This window comes from Typopeltis vanoorti, chromosome 20, assembly GCF_054136105.1.
Source record: "Typopeltis vanoorti isolate ZY-2024b chromosome 20, IOZ_Tvanoo_1.0, whole genome shotgun sequence".
NCBI classification, from domain to species: Eukaryota; Metazoa; Arthropoda; class Arachnida; order Uropygi; family Thelyphonidae; genus Typopeltis; species Typopeltis vanoorti.
Genome location: NC_143568.1, coordinates 49,402,865 through 49,423,449, shown reverse-complemented (window position 1 = coordinate 49,423,449; position 20,585 = coordinate 49,402,865). Strand labels below are relative to the sequence as shown.

Below are 20,585 nucleotides of genomic sequence, written 5' to 3'. Positions count from 1 at the left end.
CAGCTCCTCATGTCTCCAACGGGAATCGAACCTAGGACACTCCTTCCGCAGACATATGGTTGCAAAGCGCATAGCTGCTAGGCTAACTGTGCAGACCACCTCTGGGACTTCATATATATACTACCATGCAGCTTTTCTTTCTGCAGCTGCCTATTTCCACCTCTCCTATTGTCTCTACCAACAGCTCTTTCAAGCTTATAGAATCGAATACTCTAATTTTATACCTGTTTATACTGGCAGTTCAAAAATCAGAGGCCCTGTTGGGATCTTCTGTCTTCCCAAACAGCATAATATCTGCACAAAACCCACTAGAATGAAACAGCTTCACTGCTGAGCTGCATGGGATAGAGCTCGCATTAAAATAAATAATACTGCATTACTACCGAAAGTACATAATGTATTCAGATTAATGAAGTTTTCTACAGGCAATAAAATGTAGAGCTACAGAAACATCCTGTGTTCTCTACAATCCAACATATCCTCTTTCAATTATGAAAGCTAAGCATGGGTGTACACTTCTGTTAGATTCCAAACCGCATTAGGATTAAGGGAAACAAGGCTGCAAATACTACACTTAGGTCAGCTCATTCTCAAGCTTCCACAATCTGTCTCTCCTATATAATGATTACCAGCAGATTATCAGATATGGATTTTATGGATAATTTATATTATATAATTTATTATGTATTGGGTTGGCAAATAAGTTCGTTCTGTTTATGCATTAGTACAAGTTTACGCCGCTTTGCTTGTCGCTATTGTTGCACTACCCTGCAACACTATTGCACAGTTGAAAGGCGACATTTCACATAACCTTTCAGTGAATTTTCGTTCGGCCTACTTCAGTTGCGTGTGTGTAACATATTTTTAAAAATGGAATGAAATAATGTACATTATGGGCATATTTTGCTTTTTTATTTCAAAAAAGGCAAACGAGCTGCAGAGGCCCATAAAAAATATGCAGTGTATATAGGGATGGTGCCTTAACAGAATGCTTATGCCAAAAGTGGCTTGCCAAATTCTATTCTGGAGATTTCGATGTCAGTGATGCGCCTGTCGCCCGACCAAGGTTGATTCGAGTGTTGTGAAGGATATTGTTGACAAAAATCTGTCACAAACAGTGCGGGAGATTGTTGCAGTACTGAACATATCCCATACCAGTGTTGAAAACACAAGCTGGAATTTGGGTGCCGCATGAATTGACTGAGACCAATATGACTGCTCACATATCCATCTGTGATTCGCTGCAACGTCTCCAAGAAAACGACCCATTTTTGAAGTGGATGATTACGGGAGTTGAAAAATGGGTCGTGTATGATAACGTGGTACATAAACGATCATGGAGGCACAAGAGCAAACCGCCACAAACAACCTTGAAAGCGGGATTGCACCCAAAGAAGATCGCTCTCTCTCTGTGTGTGTGTGTGTGTGTGTGTGTGTGTGTGTGTGTGTGTGTGTGTGTGTGGTGTAATTATAAAGGTGTTGTCCACTACGAGGTGTTACCGTTGGGCGGAACGATTGATTCAACTGTCTATTGCTCACAGTTAACGTGACTGGCCCGTGCAATTAGTACAAAACGTCCTAAATTTGCAAAAAATCTTGGCTGGGATGTTTGCCGAATCCTCTGTATTCACCGGACCTGGCACCTTCTGATTACCACTTATTCTGATCATTGCAGAATTCTCTGAACGGGAAAACCTTCGCTAATGAGGAGGCTGTCAAATGACACCTGGATCAGTTTTTCACCAGTAAACCTCAGGAGTTTTATGAACGCGGCATAATGAAGTTGGTGGACTGATGGCAAGAGGTCATTGATAAAGAGGGTCAATTTATAACTGACTAGTATGTATTATATAAATTAAATAAAATGTGTTTCATTCCACTCTGAAAAACCGAACGAACTTATTTGCCAACCCAATATATAATTATTATAATATTATATATACACACACACACACTTTATATAATTCACCCTTCATTATGATGAATAAATGGAAGAAAATGCAAAATATACATTTTAGTTTTGTAAAAATGCTGGAGAAAGATTATTAATTCTTTAAGAAATACTTGTACTATGAGAGACTTCTTTTAATTAACACAGAAAAACACAAGAAATAAGTAATACTATTTATTTAAGGTCATATATTTCAGCCTCAATATTACAGGCCGTCATCAGTGGTGACAATCGTTACAAGGTAAAATGCGAACAATGAATTGACTTGAAAAAGTAAGAGCTGTGAGATGTTATACAAAAAACAACACAATGGTATAACTGAGGAAATATTGCAATATTGAATTCATTAACTATTTTAAAATATATATATATATATATATATATATATAATGCTTGTTCAGACATCGATGAAGTAAGCATGTTTCAGACCATAGTATGTTATAATCTGTACCTATTCTGTGTTATGCCAAGTCAGATATCTCAGATTTACTGTTGCTAATATAAGATTGGTGTTCTTGTATTCTCTTTTCTGCTGAGCATCCAATTTTTCTGAAATAAGAATGATGAGTGTCACAAGGAACATCGTAGACACCAGAGAGAGAGAGAGAGACCAATCTGAACTTCCAATAGGTAAAATTCCAATAGATAAAAATTTGACTATTCAGTAAGTAGGTGAATCTATGCAATTGACAATTGAGCAGAGAAGAATATCTTACTTATGTATCTTAGATAAACCAATAGAACCTAGGAGTTCCAGCAAAATAAGTTTTTAGTTTTTCTATGGCGTCTTCATCTAGGCTTACAACTTCATCTAGTAATAAGTTCAGTTTTCTGAGTTGCCTGTTAGTCAGATTGTACTATTCTTGGTACATTGATTATCCTGTAATAAAAAGGATTTTCTTTGATAATTTTATATTTTTCATCTAGTGAGAATGCTAATAAACTCCGTTTGAAGGTTTCATCCATCCTACTGAAATCCAGGCTTCTGCCTACAAACATCTCTTTGGCTGAAATGAAAATGTTACAATCCTTAAGATGCAACAACAGGCATTTCATTATTACTATTCTGACAAGGGAAAAGCTACAGTTGTTATGGATTCTGCCAATTATAAAAGAAAAATCACTCTTATTCTGGGGTCAATCAACGTACCAAGAATATCTGTTAGTGGGCTTGTAATCCATATAAGCTCGCTAGCAGACAACTCAGAACCTAAACTCATTACTAGATGAAATTGTATGCCTCAATGGAGATACCATAGAAAAAAACAAGGATTTGTAACTCCTGCTCATGTTTCCCTACAGCCCACTGATATAATGGTTAACTTTGATATGATTCTATATCTTTCTTCACTAATGTTCCTCTTGAGGATACATTACATCTTCTTTCAGAAGCATTTCAACAGGATATAGTGAAATTAATAGACTTTGTTGTGCACTCTGGATATTTTATTTGTCAAAATAGGTTTTGCAGTCAAGTTGAAGGAACTGCAATGGGAAGTCCACTCTCCCTCGTGCTAACTAACTTTTATTTAGAAGACATTATTTTCTTGTCCATACACCCTCAGCCTTCATTTTGGGTTTGTTATATAGATGATTTTTTTGTTATCTGGCCCCATAATGAAGCAACTCACCATCTGATGAATTATTACTTCCATTTATCAAAAGTCAACTTTCACTGGATGCTACATTCAACAGCAATCGGCTCATCGTCTATTACAGATGACTGGAATTATAAAAAATTTATTACAACATGTTCATACTGTTTGTTCTTCACCTCAACTCTTACATCAGGAACTCAGACATCAAACGATATTGTGAAATTGAATGACTTCTCAGAAAGGGCCACAACAACAGCTTTTTAATTCCTGTAATCCTAGCTCAAATAACAAGGAAACAGTATGTCCAGTTCCAATCCCTTACATTTCTAGCATCTCAGAACCCATTTCCAGAATTCTTAAGAAATACAATTTAGTGGCTATTTTATCAACAAATTATCAGCATGGTTTTTTCCATCCAAAGAAGATGAATGGTTTCCTGTAGTTCTCCCTGGTGAATACCAAGTTCCTTGTGACTATCATCATGCTTAGTTTGGACAAACTGGATGCTCTGTACAAAAGAGAATACAAGAACACAATCTAATATTATATTTTTCAGTAAATCTGAAAAATCTGGCTTGGTACATCACAGAATAGATACAGATCACAACATCCCATGGTCTGAAACATGGCTACTTCTTTGATGGCAGTATAAATTTGAAAACATTTGTTTAAAGAAAGCACTAAGGCCTTATTTCACCATTTAAACTTAAATTGGAACTACTGCCTCTCTTTATCTAAAATATAGAAAAGTCTTATTCTAATCACACATCGTTAATTTTTTTAAAAGAGCTAACGAATAATTAATATTGCAATATTCCCTTGGTTATTATTATTATTACCACCCCAAGACCTCATGGTGTCAAAGACTCATCTGGGAGGTCCTTTTATCTCACACACACACACAGTTCGTCATACCGTGTTTTAAACACATTCAAACTCTTTGCAGGCACCACATTCTCAGGCAAGGCATTCCAGTCATTCACAACTCTGCATGAAAAAAAACTGCCTCTCACTCCACTACTCACACCCTCTTTATACAGTTTCCAGGGATGACCTCTGGTTCTCCCCTGATCTCCCACTATTCTCTGTAAAACTTCTCCAGTATTGATCCTATAACAACCCCTTACCAACTTGTAGGTCTCTATCATATCTCCCCCCCCCCCTCTTCCTCCTGTCCACCAGACTCTGCAAATTACATCTTCTCAATCTTTCCTCATACTCGACATTCCAGAGGTCAGAAACTACCTTAGTCAGTCTCCTTTCGACCCTTTCCAACATCTCTTCATCCTTCTGAAAACCAGGTGACCAAATCTGGGCACAATAGTCCATGTGTGGCCTAATCAAAGCCTTATACAACGAAACAAGAATCTCCCTACTTCTACACATTAGTGTGCTATCATTCCCAGAAACCTTTGTGTTGTCTTCACAATTTTGGTGATGTTTCCCCTAAATTTTTGATCCTTATCCACTATCACCCCCAGATCTCTTATTTCCTCTACCTCCAACAATATATTCTCACCAAGTATAAATTCTGCATCGCATCTTTGTTTTCCAAATTTTAAAACCTTACATTTTGCAACACTGAATTCACATCCATATTTCCATGCCCAATCACTCAATCTATTCAAGTCTTCCTGTAAGGCAACAACATCTTCACTACTTTATGGTTTGTCCCAACTTTGCATCATCTGCAAACAACTGAATATCTCCATCCAAATCTTCACCTATATCATTAATATACAAGTTAAATAGTAATGGACCTAAAATAGATCCCTGAGGCACTCCACTAGTGACTTTCCTTTTCCTGGATATCGCTCCCCCATACACAACTTGTTGATACCTATCAGATAGCCAGTCTCCAATCCAATGCACCAATCTAATATCCAACCCCATCTGCTCTAGTTTGACTGTCAACCTATCATGAGGTACTCTATCAAAAGCCTTTGCGAAATCCAAGTATATTACTGTGTACCCTTTTCCTCTATCCAAGGAAACAGTCACCTTATTGTAATAAGTAAGTATATTACTAAAACATGACCTCCCTTTAGCAAATCCATGCTGTCCATCAAAGATAATACCATTGTTGTCAACCCAACTCTGGATCCTAGTTCTCACAAACTTCTCCAACAACTTAACCACAACCTGACACACAGATAGGCCTATAATTTGATGCTTGAGTTTGATCACCTCCTTTATGAAGTGGCACAATCTTGCCCTCCGTCCACGCCTTAGGAACTTGACCGAATGCAAGACACCTATTAAAAAAATATGTCAAGGCAGATGTCAACTCCCTGGCACATTCCTTCAGAATACGTGGTGATATATTATCAAGTCCCACAGCCTTATTAACATCTAGTTTACTCAACTACCCATACACCTCTTGCTCACCTACAGTCAATCTCTCCTCCCCATCATCAACTGCTCTCAATCCTTCCATGAAGTCACATTCACAAGATTGAAAGATCTTTATGAACTATTCATTAAGTATCTCCACCACACATTCTGCATCAGATCTCTTTATACCATTTTCTCCAATCACTGTCATCCTTCCATAATTATTCTTTCTTTTGCTGGCTACATATCAAAAGAACTCCTTAGGATTCTTTTTGGCTTCATTAGCCAACTACTGTTCATACCTCTCTTTAGCTACCCTCACCAACCAAGTCACCCTCCTTGCTTGGTCTTTGTAGACCTCATGGAATTGGTTATTTCCACTTCTCTTATGCTGCCTCCACAATGCCCTTTTTCTCTGTATCGCATGCTTAATCTCTTCATTCATCCATCTCACACCCACCTTATTTAACCTTCTCACCCTTGGAATTACATTTAGATATTGCATCTACTAAACAGTGTTTGAAAATCCCCCAAGCAGCTGCATTGATCTCTTTTCCAGCTAACTCCTCATTCCACACTTCACCTGCAAGCTGTCTCCTGAGCTCTTCATAATCCCCCCCCCCCTTGTAGTTCCACATATACCCTTTTCTCACAGAGGTACTCGCACTGCTGTCAACCACCCAGGTAATCACCTCATGGTCACTCTCACCAATTGGTGGATGATTTGACACCTCATTTATAATTACATCCTCTGATGAGATGACCAAATCCAAGACCCTCAGTCCTCGTGTGTCCTCTGTTACATACTGTCTGAGGTAGTTATCCCTCAAAAACTCAAGAAACTCATTTTCTTTACTTCCAGTTGCTATCTCATCATTCCAGTCTATATTGCCATAATTAAAATCACCCATAATGATCACCCTTTTTTATTTACTAGGCTAATTTGATTGTACATTTCATTATCACCACCATCCACATTACCTGGTCTATAACAACATCCCACCAAGTATTTTATTCCATTCACCTCTATCTCACACCATACTGCCTTAAAAACACTGGCACTATTTCCCTCTTGCATCTCTATTTTATATGGACATAGCTCTTTCTCTATCATCAATAGCACTCCCCCTCCCTTTTTACCCCTTCTGTCCTCACAAAAACACATCATACCTTTCCATCTCTATTCCTGTTAGAATGTCATCCTCTTCCAACCATGTCTCACTTATTCCGACAATTTTTGGGTGAACAGACGCAATTAGTGCAACCATTTTATCTGCCTTGTTTCTTATACTTCTAGCATTTATATACAAACACAACAGCTCATTTCTGGATCTACAGCTAGTTCCACTGATACCACTCACTCGATGTGATCTCTCCATGCTCATCTGGGGCCATTTCCCTTTCTGCTTCTTCATTTTAAAACCCTTTTAAATTCCAACTATTTCCTCTTGATCCCTGGTCATCCCATTCATTTCCTGCCTACGCATGCTCACCTCCTCTTGGAGCATCCACCCTGAGCCTCCCCGTTTCCCTGCTCCTCTTGCACACCCATTCTCTCATTTTCTATACTCATACCACTCACTTCCCCATTCATAACCACCTCTTCAGTCTCTCCTGTCTTACTCTCCTGCTCTTCCTCATCACTTCCCACTTGATCTGATTCATTCTCTCTCTATTCACTTCTCTACCTTCCAGCAGCAGTCTCTCCAAGCGACTCACACCATAACCACTCAAATGCAGTCCATCCCTCACATACAGCTCATTTCGTCCCTCAAACTCATTCCACACATTAACAAACTGTACTCCCGTCTCCTCACACATTTCAGCCAGCATATCATTCATAATCCTTGCTCTCTGCCTTATTTCACCACAGTCATACCTAGGCAACACGTTAACTACCCTTCCTGTCACACTATTCTCTTTTATCCTTCTAAGGCCTCCTGATATCCATTCTGACACACTCTTTGTCCTCTCTCAAATCATTCGTACCTATTAATGCTATTAACTCTTTTGCTCGCTCCTGCCTCAATTCACTCTACTCATTTTAGCACCTGGAAAACATACCTTGTGCATTTTATCCTCCAGCACACCTTTAATAATGGATTCGCCATACAATGCCACTCGCTCATCTTTCATTAACTCTTTCATGCCATCATTATTTATTTTAATAGTTTTTACCCGAATTTTTTAATTTCATTCCGCATCCATTTCATTTCTTGCCTCATCCAATCCATTTCAACTTCCGAATCTCGTGACACAGTCTCTCTATCGTTCAATCTTTCTAATTCTCGACCCCCCCTCTTCCCATTTTCACACTCATTCATCTTTCTTTGTTTCTGTACTTTCGGTCCAACATGCGTCGAACTTTCGCTATCATCCATTCTTTGATTTTTTTTTACTTTCGATTTCTGCGTTACGCCATTTCTAGTTTCATTTGTTCTCTCAATTTCATTTCCTTCCACCACTCTCACCTCACTTTCATCCCTTTTAACATCCGTTGTGGTTTTCAAATCGCTCTTTTTCTTTTTTACTGATTTTTTAACATTTTTTTGCCTCTCTTTCAAATGTGCAGTCATTTTCCCTGTGCCAATTTTGCTACTAACACTGTTTGTCATCAATTTCATATTTGCATTCATCAATTACTCATTCAGGTCACACTTCACACACACACACCCTCCTTCCATCCTCACCAAATATCCACAAATCATTTATGTAATCGAAAGAATACATATAACAGACCTCACACTTAACGAAACAACTGAAATCTAAATTAAAGTCGTGATATGACAATGCCGCCGCCATTTTTTGCTGGTTACTAAGTCTAATAATAACTATTTCGTAATTAAGTTTTGCCAAAAAAAATCCACCACACTAATAAAACCTGTAGCGCACAACTTTTACAGCCTTTCTTACTCAAACAATTACGCATATATATTTAATTATTCCTAGAAAACTTATCCCAATCAGGAGTTCTTCTTATACATGTCACTGCACTTGACTCACGAGCGCTGCAAAGGTTATACCATTGCATTGTTTTATGTATAACATCTCGCTGCTCTTCCTTTTTTTCAAATCAATCCATTGTTTGCATTCTTCAGTGTAATTAACTATCCTTGCCACTGATGATGACCTGTAGCATTCAGGCTGAAATTTGTCCTTGAATAAGTAGTATTACTTATTCCTTATGTTTTTTTTTTTTTTTTGATGAAAATTGAATGTCTCATGAAACCTAAATGTCTCCACTTTAAAAGGGCATTGAAAATCTTGTAGTAATCTAAGGTTTCTGTTGGCAGTCCGTGTTAATTAATGGAAAGCTGGAGAAAAGAATTAAGAATTCTGGTGTATGAAAACTAAAACAATTAAGATGTGCTTTTCAAGACAAATGGCTCAAGGAATTTAAGTAGGATGATCTACAAAGATGAAGTTGCATTCTGCAATGTATGAAAAAAGATCCAGGGACTGCCAACAGAAACCTTCAATTACTACAAGATTTTCGATGCCCTTTTAAAGTGGAGACATTTAGGTTTCATGAGACATTCAATTTTCACCAAAAAAAAAAAAAAAAGTGTGACATACTTTCCCAAAAGTCACCCAGGTAACACCTATAGCTGATTTTTTCAAAAAATATTTGAATACCTGAAGTGCCTTTTAAATACAGCCTATTATAAAGCTAAATTAAATAAACTATTTACTGATTTTAGAAACTTCATAGACTTAGTAGTAGAACAGTATGAAAATGACATGAAATGTAAAGAATTTGTCAGTTATTGCTGATGTTGTTAAACAAACACTAGTTAAGGAAATCAAAGACTCCAGTAGTGAGCCTTCTTCTAGATACCTCTATAGATATTTCAAATGAGAAGAAACTCATCCATTATATGAGATTATTATTACGGGTATCTCCATGGAGTCAGTAGACTCATTGCGGGAGACCCAAACTAGCAAAACAATATCTGTCATATCTCTTCTTGAATTCATATACAGACGAAGAGCTCACAACTAAGTCAGGCAATGAATTCCACTCATTCGCCACCCTCCAGCCAAAAAACCTTGTTCTCACACCCTTGTTGACCCCACTCTTCTTTAATTTACATTACTTTATATAAGTTACATTACTGTAACTTCTGTGAAGAATGGCCAATCACAGAATATAAAGGCAGCACACCGTATTCAGTTTAGGATAGGAAGTTAAGAAACAAAAAGAAATTTATGATCTGGGCTTTGAATTAGTAGCTATTTATCTAGTCAGACACATATTGTTTATTTTTTAACGGTATATATTAGAACACAGAAACTAAGTAAATAATTAATTTATTAACTTATTGCTGATATTTCGCTGGTGTTATAACCAGCATCTTCAGAGCACAAAAACACAGTTTGTCACAATACGCGAGACTATAACAACATGGTGTAATCAACGGACTAGTTAAACAAAATTGTAGCAGCAACACAAAGACTAGAGTCCTGATTTTTGGTGCCCTCTATCTGAGGGGAAAAAAAAACTGTAGCTATCACATAAGACTAGAGTCCTAAAAAAAAAAAAAAAAAAACTAGTTTTTTCTTAAGATGACTGTCTCCCAGATCTTAAGCAAGTTAATACAGCCATATTTGTTGAGATTTGGAGTGTGTTTCAGGGCTTCTGTCGCCTCTAAGAACAATCTCTCCGACTTGTAAGAGCTTCTCTGTTTTTCCAGTTGATCCTGTGTGCAGGGGTATCGAGAGCATGGTCTGCTAGGCCCGACTTGCCAAATTATCACTATGGCAAGTCGGACCTAGCAGACCATGCTCTCGATACCCCTGCACACAGGATCAACTGGAAAAACACAAAAGTACTACACAGAAGCTCTTACAAGTCGGAGAGATTATTCTTAGAGGCGACAGAAGCCCTGAAACACACTCCAAATCTCAACAAATATGGCTATATTAACTTACCTAAGATCTGGGAGACAGTCATCTTAAGAAAAAACTAGTTTTTTTTTTTTTTTTTTTTTTTTTTCTCAGATAGAGGGCACCAAAAATCAGGACTCTAGTCTTTGTGTTGCTGCCACAATTTTGTTTAACTAGTCAGTTGATTACACCATGTTGTTATAGTCTCGCGTATTGTGACAAACTGTGTTTTTGTGCACTGAAGATGCTGGTTATAACACCAGCGAAATATCAGCAATAAGTTAATAAATTAATTATTTACTTACTTTCTGTGTTCTAATATATACCGTTAAAAAATAAACAACATGTTCTGCGAACACATAAGTCTGTCCACACGTTTAGTCAGACACATAGTTAGCAATAGTTCTGTGATAGCACATCAGAAGCAGACATGACGTTTAGGATTATTTTACTATAATCAGTTTCTATTTATTCCGTTATCACATGATTTTTTTATGTTGTTTGAGCATTACCATTCTCATATTCAAAATTTAAAACTGAAACTGATTTGTTTAAGCCTTTGATATGAAATCTAACACTACTCTATAATGTTTTTCATGGATAGCATGTTGTAATGAAACCTGTTGATTTTAAAAGCATTATTATAATTGGAGCTGATTTTATATATGTACTATATATATCAAAAAATGTGTTAACTGATACAGTGTATGCTTAGGAGAATTACCACCGATAACAAAAATAACATTTTGTGAACTAGCATTGACAGAATCACGAGGACTTTTATTTGCTATTTGAACTGCTAATTGATGTTTCTGCATATGCGAATAAAAGTACTCTTGATTCTCTCAATGCTAGTTTACAAAATGTTATTTTTGTTATTGGTGGTAATTCTTCTAAGCATACGCTGTACCAGTTAATATATTTTTTGATATATAGTATATATATAAAATCAGTTCCAATTTTTACAATAATGCTTTTAAAATCATAACTGGTAATTAGCTTACGGAAACACATATAAAGCGTTGTTAATTCCTTAAGATAATTACCAGTTACGTATGACCAACATATAAGCCTTGCTACTAGCTTTTAAAATCAATAGGTTTCACTACAACATGCTACCCATGAAAAACATTATAGAGTAATGTTAGATTTCTTATCAAAGGCTTAAACAAATCAGTTTCATGTTTTAAATTTTGGATATGAGAATGGTAATGCTCAAACAAAAAAAAAAAAAAAAAAATCATGTGAAGACAGAATAAATAGAAATTGATTACAGTAAAATGATCCTAATTGTCATGTTTGCTTCTGATGTGCTATCAGAGAACTATTGCTAACTATGTGTCTGACTAGATAAATAGCTACTAATTCAAAGCCCAGATCATAAATTTCTTTTTGTTCCTTAACTTCCTATTCATTGTGCTGACATTATAGATTAATCAAATTCTCACGTGGTATTACTTTTAAAGAAAAAAAGCTTAAATAAATATTCTTATCACCAGAAACCAATTATAAATCTGAATCTTGCATTTTTTGAATGAAATCAAACTGATGTATTTTCCAAATATTCTGTTGAAAAGATTTTAAAGATTTGCATTTAGCATATATCATTGTATCTGAATAATTCAAAGAAAACATTCATTTTACATTGACTTTTTTCACTGAATATAATCTTAAATGCACAAAGTGTAATTTCTTACTGTAGTATAATTTAAACTTATTTTTATGAAAGGATCTTCATAATATAATTAATTTATATTATGAAGATCCTTTCATAATATATCCTTTCATGGAACTATATATTTAAAACAGTATATTTTTTTTCTTTTACCAGAATACCTTCTGCAATGGAAATAGGTGGCGTTACCCATCATCAGTTTTCTGACACTACTCATTTTCCTAATCCTGCTGGAAGTTGTCCTCCTCCTCTTGATGGTGCTCATGAAAATATTTCTCCTCATTACTCAACTCCCAGTATGGAAGGAGGACCTCGAAGATTTCCCGTTCCTATGCCTCAAATGGTTGGATTCGATGCTGGACATCGCCATATGGTTCCTGCATCACAAACTATGGAAGGTCCCATACCAAGGTTTCCTGTATCCCAAGGTTATGAAGGAATACCTCGTATGCCAGGTCCAGGAATTGAAGTACCAGCATCAAGATTTCCGGGCCAGTCACCGCAGGGTCCTTCATATGGATCTTCTCAAATGCCCAATGCAATGGAAAATGTTCGTTTTTCAGGAGCATCAAACAGTGCTGAATCCATGCAGAGGTTCCGTGGCCCTAGTCCTCATAATGCTATGGATGTAATGCATTCAAGGTTTCTTGGAAACAGTCCACATATGCCAGTTAGTGAAAATGTTCCATCTGGTTCTCAGTTTGGCCCTATGGTGTCCGAGTCAATGGCTCAGTCATATTCCACCCCAGCACAAACTGGTCTGTCAGGCCCTGCCACTAATGCATGTGTTGGCCCAAATTTTGCTACTGTAGGAAATGGAATGGGTCATACTCATCTACAGAATCTTCAGAAAATGACACCACCTTTTGATATGGTACCAGCTACAAAATTGCCATCAGATGTAATACCACCCATGGGTCCTGGTCCAGGTGGGGGAGGAGGAACAATTCAGCCTTACACTGATGCTGTCTCAGGCGGTCCTTTGCAGCCTTCATCGCAGCCACCACCACCACCATCTCAAAGACTAACACATTTTGATCCAATTGCTTCCATGGCTGCAATGAGTGAATCAACAGTTCCATTAGTAACAACAGCTGGTGGATCACAGAGCATGATGACATCCACAATGAACATGTCTAGTATGCAGGTAGCTAATAATGCAGCAGTAAACAATCAGCCAAATGTTGTGAACTTTCATACAAATATGCAGTCTATGCAAGGAGTTCACCAAAGTAGTGGTGGTGGTGGTGGCAGCAGTGGAAGTGGTATGCACAGCCATCAATACAACATGGCCAGTCAAATGGCACACAACCTTGGTGGTGGGCCACAGACTGTAAATAACACATATGTAAATGCCACTATGTCAATACAACAGCTCAATATTCAGAATGTTACAACGTCGACATACAATGCTGGCATTCATGGACCTCCCATGCACCCCCATAATCCTGTGATGCATCAGCAGAGTGGACCAGGATCAGGAGCCCACACAGTCAGTTCTTCAGTCACTACAAACCATCCAATAATGCATAGTGCTGTCTCTCCCAAATCAGCCAATGTTACTATGGGTATAGGTGGACCTACACCTCGTGTGGGTCCTCATCAGTATCCTAGCCAGCCAATAAGTGCACAAAGAAGTGCCACTACAGTGGGTGGTGCTATGGGTCCAGGCATGATGCCTCGTGCACCTGGTGCTATAGCACCATTCAATAGTGCAAACATTCAGGTGAAAGCTAGTGCACCAAATACTATTCAGTATTTGCCAGCTAGGCCTCAGAACGCTGCTCCTGCTCCTAATAGGCCTCCCAGTCTAGAGTTCCTACAAAGATTTGCAGCTCCCTTAACTAATCTGGACAATAAAGTTCCAACGCACAATTTACAGTATTTTCCAAATACTGGGGGAAATAATACGTCTACAGGTCCGAATATGGCTTCTTCTGTTACTCCAGCAACTCCTGGAACATTAGGTGCTACCATGATTGCCGGACAACGGCCAATTGGTATGGGAGTAGGCCCAATGATGCGAGGTCCTGGTCCCAATGGTGGTGTTTCTCAAACTGGTAATCAGGTGTATGCAGGATTCACAGGAAGTGATTCTCCAATATTTGTTCGACCTCCAGGATCAACAAATAGTTCAGTGACTAATCAAATGATGTCAATAAATATGGGTGCTGGTCAAGGGACAGGCATATTTCCAAATAAACAAATGCCTATACCACTATCAGGAATGGCTCCTGATGCAACCCAGCCATTACCTCCCTCTATGGGTCAGTCATTCAACTATAAACAGTCACCTTTTTATGGCCCAACAACTGCAGACCCTAACTATGCAGTGCAGTTTCACAACTTCCAGCAACAGTTATATGCTACAAATACTCGGAGTCAGATGAATGCACAGAACAATCTGACTTCTGGACAGAGCTTCTTTGGACCCAAATGATTTCAGGTGCTCTGTATATGTATGTACGTATGTATGCATGTTTCTATATGTATGTATGGTGCTGTGTTCATAAAAGGTTAATACCACGTGGTGGTATAATGGTGACTGAAATCTGCACTGCCATTAGAAGCAGTCAGTTTTACTGCCCAATGTTCCTGCCAGAATGGCATACATTACTTATGGTATCACTCGTTGTGAAATAGACGGTCGCATAATACCCAGAAGTGTATATAGTCCTCAAGCATTATCTGTGTCAGGTCACAGTTTGTACAGGCTTTCTTTGTAAATAACTTCTATATTGCCAACAGTTTGTGAATGCTCATCTCTATTTCTCTTTTTCAAGTGTTTGTTACCGAAAGAATGTTGTTGTTAACCAGCTTAAAGTAGGGTGTGACAGCTCTGCTCAAACAACCTGAAATCTTTCAGGTTATAGCACAAGTCTCAGAAGAACACTTTTTTCATAGTGTAGGTGAACTAACTAAGATTTATAAAAGTTGCATAGCTACATGACTTTTGTAGACATCAAGATTGCAGAAATATTTTGCCAAATTTTACACACACCAATCATAAACAAGGTGGATGTTTTTTTTTATTTTAAGTGGAAGTCAACTTTTAGTGGTGCCATGATATTTTTGATGTCTGAGAATACTCTTATTTCCCAAACCTGAACTTGCCACAAAGTGTTGTAATATTATTTACTTAGTGATATTTTTTTTTAACTCCCTTGCCTGTGCCATGTGTGACAAATTTTGTCACAATGTTTATTTTGTAGTTTGTACATAAATCTTATTTTGTGTTCTGTGATGCAGCATAAAAAAAAGGCATGGGCCAGCACTTAAGCAGGTTATCTGTTGATATGTTTGCCTTAGTGTCTGAAATAAACTCGATTGTTTCTCATACCCCTCCCCATACCTGGTTTGTGATGCATACACCCATACATTGATCTAAAAGACAATTTTGAGTTTCTACTACTACCTCATGGCAAGATAGTTCAAGCAGATTTTAAAACAATCCTCCCTCTTCCTCATTTGCAGTACTTAAATTGACTTTAGTAATGACAAGACACCTAGATCAAATTGATGATGAAATAAGTTAACAGTTAACGGTGCAGGCAGCTTTTAATATTTCTTTACAGTATTTTGTTATTGCTTACTATTTTAACAGAAATCTTTGGAAATTTCTTCAGGTTAATCTGTTACTTTTTTTTTAGTTGTCTTGAAATGTTATTGTTATTAGCATAACAAAAACATTTCAAGGTCAAAGCAGAATCATAATTTCTCATTACTGGTGTCACTATTATTTATCATGCATATCTTTTGGTGCATCTCAGATTTGATTCTGAAATTTTAATATTGGGTATGATAAAGCCAGTCACCAATAACTCTGATCTTATGGATTGTTAATTTTTTTGAGAATATGATTTTATTCTAAAATTTTGGCTGTGAGATTAACATTTAATTAAACAAACAGATCAGAATATCCCATTTTTCAAAAAAAAAAATAATAATAATGCAGAAAATGATAGAAAACTGTAAAATGCATTAATTTTTAAAGGAAAGATTTTTTTTTTATCCATTCTTTTGATCAAATTAGGACAAAAGTACCACAAACATAACTGCAAACATCAATAGGTGTAGTGAGCAACCTTGTAATTGTAACACCTTTTTTCCCCTTTAAATGTTTCATATCTTGCCTTGCTGTTTCTCTCTCTCCTTCTACACACACACACACACACACACACACACACACACACACAGTATATATAAAATCAAATCAATTTTAATGAGTTAGCTAGATTCAAGAATGAATAAATTGTAATTTCAAAAATTAGTCTTAATAATGAAATCATATATTGCTTTTGCTGGTGAAAATTTTATCCCAGTAATCTTTATAATTTAAAGCAGTATTCAAAATAATTTAATTAACAGATCAGATGTTAGTTATTAATGAATTTAAGATTTGCATACTTAATCTAATAAATGAACTTTTACTGAAACTTATCATCTTCTTTGGATCCTATGATACAGTAATCAAATATTGTTTTCACACATTAAATGCAATTTAAACACAAATACACATAATTGCCTTTTTATCATGTTTAATGGTTATTATTACTCTGTATTTTTATTTGTTTCTGATATCTTTGATTATTAGATGATAAACTTCTCTTTTAAAAAAAAATACTAGCATTTTTGTTTTTCTCTCATTTTTGGTGATTCTTGATTAGTTTTGTATCTTATGTTTTTTTGCTCAGTTTGTTCTTTTCTTCTCTAGCTTTTATACTTTATAATTAGAGATCTTCTTAAAACTGTACATATATACCTAAAACCATTTGCAGTTGAAATTGTATATCACTTTGCTATCTAATAATGAAGTCATTTAATGACATTATTAAGTGCAATTTGCAATAACAGATACATCATGTTATGCCAAGTCGTTTACATTGTTCTTTCCTTAAAATTAACAGTTAGGTATCACCAACGTATAAGCTTATCTACAAGAACTTGTTCTGAAAGCACAGTTGTCATGCCACATTATAAAAACATCAAAAATATTAGATGCTTGGTATCTGCAGTTGTATTAATTTGTTTCTGAATAGTGCTGAATTGTCTTAGTTATCTGTATTTTCTATATAATTAAGTTATATCATTACATTTAAAAAAAAATAATAGACCATAGACTTTCAGATTATTAAGGATGAAACTGGTGTGCTGTATGATTCATTTTTAGAAGAAACGATGACTTAGATCTTATACTTTTAGCTATTTCATTATGCATTTATACATCGAAGTAAGTTTGATTAGCCCATTGAATATGATCAAGCTCATTTAATGACTGGGAGTTATCATCTAATATGTATATTTAAAGTATATAAAACACTGTCTATTCACTCAAAGTTCACTGGTAAATATAAATCACTTGAGTGCTTGTGTTTAAAGGATGTTCTTTAAAATATTATGTTCAGGAAAAAGTACTGACTTTTATTTTTAAAAAATACTCAGTTTAAAGATTCAGAACTCTTGCAATTGCTGTGTAATGATTCTGCGTATTTTAAATTAAAACACTTTTGTTAGGATGTCTTTGATTTGTGATTCAAATATGATTTGTGTTCCGAATGCTTGTGGTAACAAATGTCATGAAGGCCTAAACTTTTATTTACTGCTCACACCCTTCTGGTTCATTGTAGGTTGTGATTTGAATAATTTGGTCATTTTTGAGTTTAATATTTTTGGTCTTAATATTTCAAAATTTATTTTATGTGCTGCATCACAGTCAAGTTAATATTTGTGTCTTTAACTTATAAGGAGTGTTTAATTGGTTTTTTTTTTTTTTTTAATTTCTTTATACCTGTGGCAAATCTGTACTTATTTTCTAACATATAATTAGATTTGAGTTGGTGACACAAGTACAACTGATATTTACATTGTAAAATTTATGATTACTCTGTTTTTAATAATAACGAAAAATTAAGTGGTATCTTTTAATTTTATTTTTGTATTTATGTATTACTCTGCTGTAATACATAAATACACTAAATTCTCTTAATCTGGCAGCTTTACTTTAGTTGACACTTATTTTTAAGAATAAGTGTCATTTAAGATTATGTGTAATTGTATGTTTGGAAAGAATTCCTGATTTATGTGATTATTTATCTTAATTATTAATGCTTTCTAACCTCTATTTGAGTAGCTAGTAACTGATTGACTTTTCACAGAAAATTTAGATCATAAATAGATGCTAAAAAACTGTTTTTTTCACTATCAGTTTTTGATTTTATTGAATTTTAAACAGGTAAAAATTAAAATATTACATAAGAAAAATTGTATGATAGTTCACACCATATATGCATTGCATCATGTTCAAGATCTGTTGTAAGCCTTTTTTGAAAAAGTGGATTTTTTTTTATCATTAAATTAACCATCTTAATATGATTTAGTCTCAACATTTATCAATTATAAAAATAATTTTTTTAAAAAAAATAAAGAACACAATTTTGGAATTGTGATTTTACCTAATGAAGTCAAACTTCTGAGATTTTCTCTCTAAAATAAAGAACAATGTAACAAATGCATACATAAACATTTATGTGTTTGTTTTAATATTTATGAAATGCCATTTTATATGTTGGTACTGCTTCACTTAGATATTGAAAACTAGCCATCTTCCAACTTTTAAAATATTAAAAAAAATTCAGTATGACATAACAGAAATAGGATGAGTATTTCTGTATCTATTCATAATTGTATCTTCCTTCTTGCTCCTCACAACACATTTTTTATTTATTTTTTTAACATCCAAAGATTCAAATTTTTGGTTAACTTGCTCTGGTCTCAGATCTAGTGGTCACCAGTATGTTATTAACAAAGTGAGTGAGTAACTAAACATATGAAAAATTAATTCCCATTTGCACTTTGAATTCAGATCCTGTTATTTATATGCACTTATATTAACTCCTGAAAAACTTAGAATATAAGTTTATACACTGTTATCATATTATTTATAGTGTATTTCTTTATGAAGTTGTCAAAAAAATGTCTTGAATATTTGTTCATGATTTAACAAGAGAATGAACTTGCAGTCTGTGCACAGCATTTCTTATTAAAAGAAAAAAAAAAAGTTAAAAATTCAGAGTTATTAATACAGTTAAAAATTCAGTTCATCCAAAGCAGGCTTTTACTTTTACAAACGTCTGTGCCCTACACAGGATTAAAACCCACAGCCTTTGATAATTTCTGTTTCAGTGCTAAATCAAGTTAATTGCTAAGCTAGTTAGTTCTTAACTACATTTTTTAATTAAGATTTTAAGAAATATGCCTATACTTGGGTAGTAAATTTAAAATTGAGATATACAATAGCTTGTATTGCATGCTTGACAACAAATCTGATACTAGTTGTCAATCCTTCCTACTACCTGGCAGTTCTCATTACTGATCAAACAAGGAATGGTCATCCAAACAGACTCATATAAGTTACCCAGCACAGATAACATGCAGTTGTGTAAACTTGTTATCAGAGACCTTCAAAGAGTCAATGGCTCATCGCAGGTGTAGCCATGCATTACACTAGCTGTCCTACAATCTCTTGAAATCATTCATACTAGATTAAAAGAAAATTTTAAAAATGCCTTTAATCCACCTATGGTATTAATGTACATATAGGTTTAAAACCTTTCATGGATTGGAGTCTTCTTTAAAAAAAAAAAAAAATGTAGTAGCTGGTTCAGGTTATCACAGTAAATTAAAATACTTGAAAATAGCAATAAGCAAAGTATCTCGTGCAACATACAGAAGTATTTCATATACAAAAACTTTTCTCTGTGTAAAGTGTTAAATTTTTGAGGATCTGTTTGTTAATGTGCTCTGCAAGATTGGAATTTTTTGGTTATAGATATCAGACTGCATTCTGCTTTCCTTTAAAGTGATAGTGCTTTACTAGACTCATGTCTCAGTGAATCCATTTTTTATCATAAGTCTGCACCTTACATGCCATGTTTTCACCATATTCACCTTCCTTAAAAAGTTCTCTGCTGTGCTGTAATTTTTAGTTTTATCAAGTCAATCTTAGAGTGTTTTGTTCCATATCTTAATTTAACTTTAAAGTAGTTGATATGGAGATTATATTCTGATTTCACAGCGTACTAAGTTTTTGGTTAATTTGACTATAATTTTGAACCTTGAGTAGATCATATTTAATTACCGT

The 20,585-nt window shown here is 35.3% G+C and overlaps 1 protein-coding gene across 1 annotated transcript in view; it reads left to right on the top strand.

Moving 5' to 3' along the window:
* Positions 1-15,927, top strand: part of lgs (BCL9 domain-containing protein legless) — a 684,040-nt gene extending 668,113 nt beyond the window's left edge. Inside the window, exon 14 of the mRNA XM_090410672.1 lies at positions 12,602-15,927. Within this exon, the coding sequence (XP_090266798.1) occupies positions 12,602-14,885 (2,284 nt within the window). The 3' untranslated portion in view covers positions 14,886-15,927. The remainder of the gene's footprint in view (positions 1-12,601) is intronic.
* Positions 15,928-20,585: the final 4,658 nt, after the last annotated feature.